Source organism: Andrographis paniculata, unplaced genomic scaffold, assembly GCF_009805555.1.
Source record: "Andrographis paniculata isolate CXL003 unplaced genomic scaffold, ASM980555v1 Contig17END, whole genome shotgun sequence".
NCBI lineage: Eukaryota > Viridiplantae > Streptophyta > Magnoliopsida > Lamiales > Acanthaceae > Andrographis > Andrographis paniculata.
Window position 1 is genome coordinate 472172 of NW_026137457.1, and position 10208 is coordinate 482379.

Here is a 10208-nt window from a genome sequence, read left to right on the forward strand (position 1 = left end):
ATGATCATATCCATATATCTAACAACCTTGAGCACGAAGTTGATCACTATTCATTACAATCACTATACTTTATTGTCGAAAATCATCATATTTTCGTTCTAACCCACCCGTTGATCGTCGAATTATCCACCAAAACTAATGGGCCCACTTTAAAAATCGGCCCAGTGGGCCGTAAAGTAGAGACGAGTATTTCCTTCTTGCTAGCCGAAAAAAGCACGGGGCAACCCGTCGACAGCTTAACCGGCAACTTAACTACGACAAAGCATTTCGACGTATACTGGCCCGGGAGCAGTACTTTTTTTCCGACGGCTGTAATAATGAAATTTCCGGACTCATCCGTTGTGTTTGCTCCGGCTATAAGAGAACGGTCGCAAGCGAGGGTGACAGGAACCCCGCTGACCGGAGAAGGGCTGCCGCCACAATTTCCGGTGACGGAGCAGCAGAGCCGGCCATGCGCCCTCACGCCGACCGTGTTCACCGGAAATGTTTTTCCGGCGGCCACGTGCAATGCACGTGGATTGGGGATTAGTGTAACTAGGAATAAAGCAATGAAGAAAATTGGAGGTGTATAGGGTTGATGATAGTTAGCCATTTTGGTAATGATTTTGGTGTCTAATCACTTAATTTTGGTACAATTTATAGATGGGTTTTTTTTGGGTGGGGTGGCGTGGGTAGGGGGTAGGGTAGGGTAGGTATGTTATTTGATCCCTAGGATGTGGGGATGTGCATGTGATTAATTTAATGAAGGTTTATGAATTAATATTGTGAGACCATCCTAAGTAACTATAATTTATATTCCAAATTAAGTGATATAAAGCTAACGTGGAACTAGAATGGCCATGGAGTGTATTTCTCTATAATTTGGAAATTGTTTTATTATTATATAATTTACTTTTTCGTAACACAATTATTTAATAATATTAATATAATGGTGTAGGCTTGTAGCTGGAATTTTTGTGCTCCGGATGGTCCACAACTACAAGTTTGGCCAGGTGGAAGACTAGAAAATTGAATGTTTGGGTATCAATTTAATTAATATTTAATTTACAATATAGTATATATATTATTAAAAAAATAAGTATGTATTTAAATATTTAAAAAATTATATTTGAATAAAACATGCATAATATTTTCCCGTAGCAACAGCAGCCATGGCGGCGGTAGAACCTCTTCCTCTTTCTCCGACGCTTGTCAGCGGCAAATATGGCTTCTCCTTTAGCTCCGGGCAGGTTGCCAAAAAAGATTTTAAATATATTTTTTTAAAAAATATTAATAATTACTTTGAAATTTTTGGAAAAAAAAAAGAAAAAATTGATCTTGAAAATTCCGAGACAATTATCAATGTTCATAGGTGCCTATACTTCGAATTTGGTTTCAAAAATTCTAAGACTATTTTAAATAGCTTCCAAATTTTCGAGACTCTTAAAAAAATAATGAGTTTTACCTCTCGGACACTAATTCGAAACAAATTTCGAGGCTCTAAAAAACAATCTGGAATTTATATTAAATATCGAGGCTATTTTTTGAAGTTATTTTTCTTTTTTTTTATAGTAGTGATACATATTTGGAAATAAAATAAAATGAAAGCACAGTGACAAGTGCAACCTAATTAGTAATCAAACACATACGACGAATAAACGATACTCCCTAAAGTAACTTATTTTTTTATTATTATTTATGTTTTTTTAGTTAATATTCAAATAATATTTCTTTAGTCTCATTATGTTGTTTTTATTTTTGAAAGAAGATTATATATTTTAATCAAAATTTAATTTATTTATTTTTATTAAGCTAATTAATCATTTCTCTTAAATTCTTGTATTACAATAATTCTGACGTAATATCGGGAAGGAGGGAATAATATATTGGCTAGTGATTTTCTTCCATAGTTCTTGGATCCGAAACCTCATGTGGATCCGGGTCCCATATCCAATCCCAAATCCATTTTCGATCCAAAACATATTTATAATCCGTGCAAGGGTTCTGAACCCTGAACCCGAGACCAGACCCAAACCAAATTAATTCCGTAAACAATTAAAGGAATTGTTTTAAAAAGTTGGATCCCACCCAATCTAGAACTTTAGAACCCGAATCGGATCCAATCGGTCGACAGGCTTGCAAAGTCATTCAAATCCTACTGACGTCTTCTCAATCTAGTTATAACTCGAGAATTTAGTTACCAAATTTAATCTAAACTAGAGGAGGATAATGCACGAGAGAGATGTAGTAATAGTAGAGTATATCATATCAATCATACTGTCTGTTCGAAGTTCAGTATCTTCCCACGGACTAATACAAATCTATCATCATCCATAAGGATTGATTGATTAATAATTGATTGTTTCTTCATTTCTACCATTGTCGTCGTCCCTCCTGCCCTGCCTGATTAAGAACAAGAAGAAGAAGATGAAATTTAACAGAAAACAGGAACAGACTGTAGAAGAAGATCAAGAAGAAGCTCGACGATCGTCGTCGTCATCATTATCCATTTTCATAGTCTCTTCAGGCTTTTCTTCCTCGCATCCATCTTCTTTTTGCTCAGCCCCGCTGGTGCCGCTACTACTGCTTCCTTTTTCAGCAGAGGAGGGTGAGCCGTCGATCCGCCGACTCCTGTTTCAGCCGACGGAAGCGCTGCAGCATAGCCACCTTGACCGTTTTCAGGTTTGGGTGCTAATGGAGGTTGGGGTGCAGCGCCAGAGAGATTCTGATTATTGTTATTTTTCTGGTCTGCTGCAGCACACTTTGATGAGGCGTTCGTCGACGACTGGTCCACGTTCAGGGCTGCCGTGGACTCTGAAATAGAGTTCGTCTTCAATTTGGGCTTCGGTTTCAGCGCATGTATGCCGGTGTATAGCCTGGAGATGAAGACCCTGACGATGAGGATGATATTTGCATAGAGACGGAAATAATTTTGTTAATCGGTTGCTTACCTTGCATGTCGGGCATATTCTTCGTAGTTTTCTAGCAGCATCTTTCCGGCTTGCTCGTTTAGAGCAGATTCTGGGAATGGTTCGATCAATAAGCATCTGATCACCTGTTTTAGGATCGGATTGGATTGGATTGAATTGAATTAAACAACGTAATAATGTTAAGTGTTGATCCAAATGAAATATACATATATATATATATAGATTTTGGTAATGTGATCGATCAATACTTACAATTAAGACATGCCTTAAGCCAAGGGTCGGGTTCCAATCTTTCTTCAATGCATTCACACAGATCTCGCCGTTCGTTGCAATGTTTGGATGAAAGATCTTCGTCAGAAAATAGCCTGCTCCAACATTAACAAGATCGTCTTTTAATTTTGTTTAATAGTAATCGACAACCATGTCCGTATCCATATCAAGAACAGATTGTAATAACTAACACTAACCTTTCGGAGGAGATTGTGGGAAATCATGAGACAATATCAACTTCATGCGAAAAACACCATTTTCATATGGCGTCCCAGCTGCATCAAGTTCGAGCTTGGACATATAATTAATAAATCACAAAAAAGACCATGCCGGCAACAAACTTGAACCTAGAGAGGATGAAAAGAAAAGAGTACCTGGGCCCTCGATGTCAGCGAATATAACCGAAAAGTTATCATCATTCACGCCTACTTTAATGCCTTCCGGAGGGGTTTCATCAAGATTCTTTAGTTCCTTCGCCAGTTGCTTTATCACATTTGGGGGAAGATTCTCGTTGGTCGCCTAAACCAATCAAGACATAAAATAGTTTGAATCAATCAACAAAAAAAGCCAGAGTCGGGTGGTCGTTTGGCATATAAAACATACAAATCACAAATCACACTTTTCCAACTTCCCAACATCAATGCATATCCAGTTAATTTTTTCATCAAAATCAATCAACAAAAAATAGCCAGAGTCCCCTAGTCGAGTGGTCGTTTGGCATATAAAACATACGAATCAAATCACACTTTTTTTCCAACTTCCTAACATCAATATATCTCCAGTTATTTCCATCCAATGAAACAAGCAACAATGATTTAGATATTCAAATCCATTCTATGCCGAGTTCATCACTCATACTATACATTCCTTACCGGTGTAAAAGGAAATGAGTTGAGAAAAGAAACTTACCATAGAGCACTCTATTCAATCAGAAGCGAATGTCAAACTTTCAAATTGTGTAATAACAGTCGTTATTTTAAGTTCTTGAATGGCGAAGACGAACAGAACCTGCAAAAAAAGAAGATTTGTGCTTCAAAATAAACAGGGGCGCACAATATCTTTGTCTGTTAAAATCGAAATTAAAAACTCAATTAAAAAGCATCAAATCGAGAGGTTCCAATTGCCACGCTTAGTTTTCATTTAGCTCGCTTCGAAATAAAACTTTTGACTATAATCTGATTTTACCTCTTTAGCATAAGTTAATATAAAACAATAGAAAGATTGACACACTTTGACATCATAGAAAAACCCTAACTCAACAGCACTTCCGAATTCACATACACCGCAGGCAAAGATTCAATTGGTACACTCAAGAAGGCTTGAAATTGCATCATCGCCAATTGAATGAAATTCGTCATTGCCCCAAATTTAGATCGACTACTGTTTTTCCAGTTATTTTCTCCATAGAGTGATATAGCACAAATTTACAGAACAGACATGGCGAAATCTTTAGGAGAAAAAAAAGAAAGAGTAGAACCATGAAATTCGCGCACGTTAACCCAACCAGAGAGAAAAGAACTTTGCAATAAGAAGCAACTAAAAGCTACATTTTCGGATCGGACTCAGATAGAGTAAAGTATAAGCTCTGTGAACCGCACGAGAAGCCATCTCATTATCGAATCAGAAATCACAGCTTATGATGCAAAAATCACTTCAAGAAACGACACGAGAAGCAGCAGCAAGAAAGAAATTCAAAGAAATTAGAAAATCACAAAACCCCCTTCGCGTAAATTCCCAGAAACCCTAAATCGCTCCAATTTCAAAATTAAAAAACCAAGAAGTTCAAATCCAAACGAAATGAGGAAACAATCAAACATACCGAATCCAGATGAGGATACAAAATCATACCTGGCAACGAATAGAGAGAGAGAGGGAGAGAACGGGTGTGCCACGAAATCTGAGTAGAGAATAAAAATGGGGAAACGAGGCGATCCCCTTTGCTCTTCGCTGTCGCTCTCTTCTCTATTATTGTCAGACTTCGTAATCGCAAGAAATAGATTTCGGATAGCGATCTCCCCCCTTGTGTATAATTGAGGAATTGATTTTCGCGTGCGCCTTAGAGAGAGAGAGAGAGAGAGAGAGAGAAGATGAACCTAGAGAGAGAAAGAGAGAGACGCTGTATGTAATGTCTATGCAGAGAGACAACAGTAAACATGGGGGAATTTATATTGGCACGCCAAGAATTGCTACCGCCACACCTCACATTGTACCGTTACATTACAGCTATAAGCCTTTTTCAAATTTTGTATTTGAAAATTGAAAAATAAAAAAAAATAAAAAAAACTTTCTTTTTTTATTTGTGCTTTTTCTATAAATTTTCGGTGGAAGACAAATTAATAATTTTTCTATATTTGTAGCTCGAAATAATCAAATGGATTTAAAAGAAAATAAACCTATTATTAGGAATAAATTAATTACTATATTGAATATGTGGTTGAAAGTTCTTTTTTCAATTTTTTTCTATTTATTATTAAATACTTATTGTATTTCTAAATAAAAACTAATGTTTTTACATAATTCAAATTAATGCTTCATTTTAAATGAATTTTAAATGATAATCAAATAAACTTGTATACACTTTAATATAAATATGTAAAAAAAAAAAAAAAAACTGAATATAAAATTTAGATAATGCATATAATTATTTATAAAATAAGAATCCCATGTGTTTTTTTAACAACACATACTTACATTTGCATATAAACATATTTATATTATTATATTCCCTCCTTCCCGGAACAAATGTGGCATTTGTTTTTTCACATAGATTTTTTAAATATTAGTATTATAATGAATTATAGTGAAAATAACAAAAATACCCTTAATAATATAGTGTAAGTTGGAAAATGTATTTATTATGGTATGTAAGTATTACAATTATTAAATTAAAAAATAATAATCTTGTTTTAGAGAAAATAACAACCTTTCGACGGATGACGTATATGTATTTTACATATTACCACTAAATTTAAAATAAAAGTATTATATGGGAATGGACAATTTTGAAAAGGTGTATTTGGCATAGCGAAATTTCTATTTAATAACAGGGTGGCAATTTTAATTATTAACAATAATATAATAATTATTTTTTGAGTTGTATTTCTTATTTTTTATAATAATTGAATTAATGTGGGGAACGACGTGTTGGCAGATAATTTTTTTTTTTTTTTATTCTTTTTATATTTAAAAAAACAAAACACAACGAATAGTAAGTATTACATTGATATAATTTTAATTATCATTTCTAGCAACAAGATAAAATACTTCCACTATTTTCTTAACGAAGTTTTAGAAATATTAGTATTATATTGAAATTTACGAAGTTTTAGAAATATTAGTATTATATTGAAATTTAGTAGAAATAAAATAGAAATTATTAAAATAACCTAATTAATTTTGTATGATATAAAGGTAATAATATTTGTGTAATATATTCTTTACGAAGTTTTAGAAATATTAGTATTATATTGAGATTTAGTAGAAATAAAATAGAAATTATTAAAATAACCTAATTAATTTTGTATGATATAAAGGTAATGATATTTGTGTAATATATTGTAAGTTGTAAGGATATTTATAATGTTAAGTAGATAATACAATTAAATTGATACTTTGTTATAGGACATACTAAAATGAAAAAAAATAAATATTTTGTTATGGGAACCGACTAAAATGAAAAAAAAATAAATATTTTGTTATGAGACAGACTAAAATAAAAAAATTGATATTTTATTATGGGACGGAGAGAATATAAATTTACTATAAATATGAAATAGAAAAAATACCAAGAATATATTAATATAATTACAAATCGTTGGATTTGTTCTTTTTATACTCTAATTTATTTCAATTTCTTATTGTACAATTTTATTCTTTATTATTAAAATATTTATGTATTAAAAATATTAATTTAAAATAAAATTCAAATTAAAGTGAATTGTGTTTGTTTGAGGGTTTGGATTTTAAGTTGGGATTTGAATAGTAAAAATTTTGAATTTGAATAGTTGTATGATGTGATATAAATAGGTGTTGATGTGATATTTTGAATGTAAAATTGATTTTTAGTATAATATAAAAAATGAAAAATATGTGTTTGCTTTAATATTTTTGGGAGAAAAAATGGGATGAACGGTGGAAATCTAATCCAATCCCCCAAACAAACACACTTATGATTTAAATTTAACTCAAATATTTTTATATTAAGTAAATTAAGTGTAATTATTCTATTTGTTATTACTAAAAATAATTATTTTACGTATTGCCTACTAATGGTTATTTGGTATTAATATATTTACTATACAATTCATATAAAACTATATAATTTATTCTCGTGAAAATAGTATTCAAATCAATATTTAAATATAATTAATTTGTGCTATTGTTTATATTTTGTGTTAAAAAAGTATATCCTAAGTATTAATAATTTGAGTGTTGAAAAATATATGTATATAATATAATTTTAAAAAAAAAAAAAAACAATAAATAGAAAACAACAAGAACAACCAAATAAGGCAGAATAATTGAGGGGCCCACCCTCCCACCCACCAATGTTTTTATTAAACATTTATGTGTGTTTGGATGTGTTTAAAACTGATTAAATGCTTTACCGTGTTTTTAATTTTAAATGTTTTAAATGGCGTCATAGTTTTTTTTTTTTTTTTTCCTAATAAAAATAGAATTTTAAATATAATATTTTTTTTATTAAAATTTATTGTAAATTGTGCGGTTTTAAAATGCAATAAAAGCATAATTATATTGAATTTATTACTATTATATTATAATATTTTATTTTTATTCAAACATTATTATTTTACTTATAAAGGAATAAAAAAACATATATACACACAGAAGTAAGCAAACCCCACACTTTCTCCTTAGGTTTGGGTGTTTTGGAATTTGGAGGGCATTTCTTCGATGTTTGAGAACATTTTGTTTAAATTAAATTTAAATTTAAATAGTGAAAAATTGAATTTAATATAACTATATATTAAATTAAATTTATAAAATTAATTCTAGTATATAATTTGAACATTAATTTATATCAATCATAAATAAATATTTATATTTTTTTATTTATTTGTATTATATATAGCCATGCAAACTAATTATTGTGACATCTTTTTTTATTATTTCATCTTACAAATGTAATAAGAATATTTTTGTTAGACAAATATAGATACTTTACATATTTACAAAAAATAAATAATTAAATACAATTTTTTTTTTTATATTATCAATATATTTCTTCACACATAATATAAAAGGTATATTAAACAAAAAAAAAATACTAAAAAAACACATTAATTATCACTTGTTTTTTTTTTTTTTTTTATATATAGTATATTTTACAAAACATTCATTCTTTCTTCTCCCTCGTTTCGCTCGTTGCCTTCTCAGGCTTTCTTCATTACCATTTCATATTTTATTTTCGATTGATTTTTTCCTGGTAAATCAATTTGAACATTTTTGTTAAGAAGAGAATCCCTTGGCCGTGGAAGGTTACTCTCACTTCTACGGCACCATGAATGACGATGAGATAGATCGAGACACCCCAAAAAATCAATGAGAATGTTTAACCGCTTTCGGCTTTGATTTTTTCAAATTTTTAAAAAGACAAATGTACGATTATTCTATTTGGGAGGTTCACTATTTATTTTAGTTTATTTCTCAGTCGATCGGGATTGTGGTAGTTGATTTCCATCACATTTTATGAATCTAACTTTTGTAATCTTCTATTGTAATTTTTTTTTGGAAAATAATGCTAAAATTGTTGTTAAGAGAAGACACTCTGACAATGAGATTTCAAATTGATCTGATATTGTCATATTGTGATAAAGATGATGTATCTTTGTAGTCAAACTGAAATTTTAGATTAATCTGAATGGTACAACATTTTCTTTTCCTATCATGAATATTGTCGATGTTGTTGCTGGTCTTGAGTTCTCTCCTATTTTGATTTAGTTTGCTCCAAAGTGATAGTTGTGCGGTTGATCTCCAAATATGTATTCCCCGGATAATAATTAATCGCCCAATATATGAGAGATTGCAAAACTTCATATAAAAATAATCTAAAATATCAGTAAAAATTAGATTAGGTGTAACCATAAATTCCACCAATAAATCATAGAGGACACACAAATAATTGGGATTTATTTAATTTACCACCTAAAAAACTAAATTGTTATTATTATTATTATTATTATTATTAACCACTAATTTGTTACTTATTTATTGGTGTGGTTATCATAATTGAGTGATTATATATCATATCATTTGTATTAGTTTGAAAATTAAATAAATAAAGAGGTTTGGCTGAAGGAATCTTCTAGAGTAATTGGCGTAGGTAAGATGGACGTTGGAGCTTCCTGTCTCCCAACTAGCCGTTATTCGCTGCCACGTCAGATTTATTTATTTATATGTGTATACTTGTTCATGCTTCAATTTGTTATGTAGTAGTAAGATTGAGTTCAGGTTGTAAGGATGGCCTGAAATTGTAAGTTCAAATTTACATGCTTTTAAATTTTGTTTGTTATTATTTTTTTTAATGTGATTTGTTTTATTAAAAAAAAAAGTATATATATATATTATATACTTCCTTGATTTTTAAAATATTCTTTTATTTATTTATTTATTTAGTATAAACTATATTATTTTTTCTATTTTTTTTTAGTATAAAAAACAAAAAATATATATTATATTATAACTCGTGCCAAAAAAATATAAACGCATTTTTGTAAGACAAAAAGAGTATTAAGAATCGAGTCAACTAAAAAATTAATTGAAAAAAAAATAATCTCTTAATACGAACAAATTTTAATAAAAAAATATATACTCACTTTGTCTCCAACATTGTGCTATTATTTTTAATTTATAACATCTCAATACCTTCACTATTTCTAAAAAAGAAAAAAAAAATCATTTACATATAATTAATAGTAAAATTTAAATAATAAAACGAAGATAAAATAGTAAAATTATATTAGTGGAGCAATGTAGTAGTATCTCAATTATGCTAATTTTATTTGAACA

The 10208-nt window shown here is 30.0% G+C and overlaps 1 protein-coding gene across 1 annotated transcript; it reads right to left on the reverse strand.

Moving 5' to 3' along the window:
- Positions 1 to 2222: 2222 nt before the first annotated feature.
- Positions 2223 to 5301, reverse strand: LOC127265815 (ubiquitin-conjugating enzyme E2 22). The gene is made up of 7 exons (XM_051295825.1): positions 5028 to 5301; positions 4089 to 4187; positions 3554 to 3698; positions 3377 to 3454; positions 3162 to 3274; positions 2931 to 3034; positions 2223 to 2855 (listed from the first exon to the last, which is right to left on the reverse strand). The coding sequence occupies exons 2-7, from the start codon at positions 4089 to 4091 to the stop codon at positions 2492 to 2494; spliced, it is 807 nt and encodes a 268-aa protein (XP_051151782.1). The 5' UTR covers positions 4092 to 4187; positions 5028 to 5301; the 3' UTR covers positions 2223 to 2491.
- Positions 5302 to 10208: the final 4907 nt, after the last annotated feature.

Coding starts and splice junctions, on each gene's coding strand:
- LOC127265815 (XM_051295825.1), bottom strand. Junction 3,455..3,553: donor CGCTGACATCGAGGGCCCAG/GTACTCTTTTCT, acceptor AACTTGATGCAG/CTGGGACGCCATATGAAAAT. Junction 3,035..3,161: donor GCTTAAGGCATGTCTTAATT/GTAAGTATTGAT, acceptor ATCCTAAAACAG/GTGATCAGATGCTTATTGAT.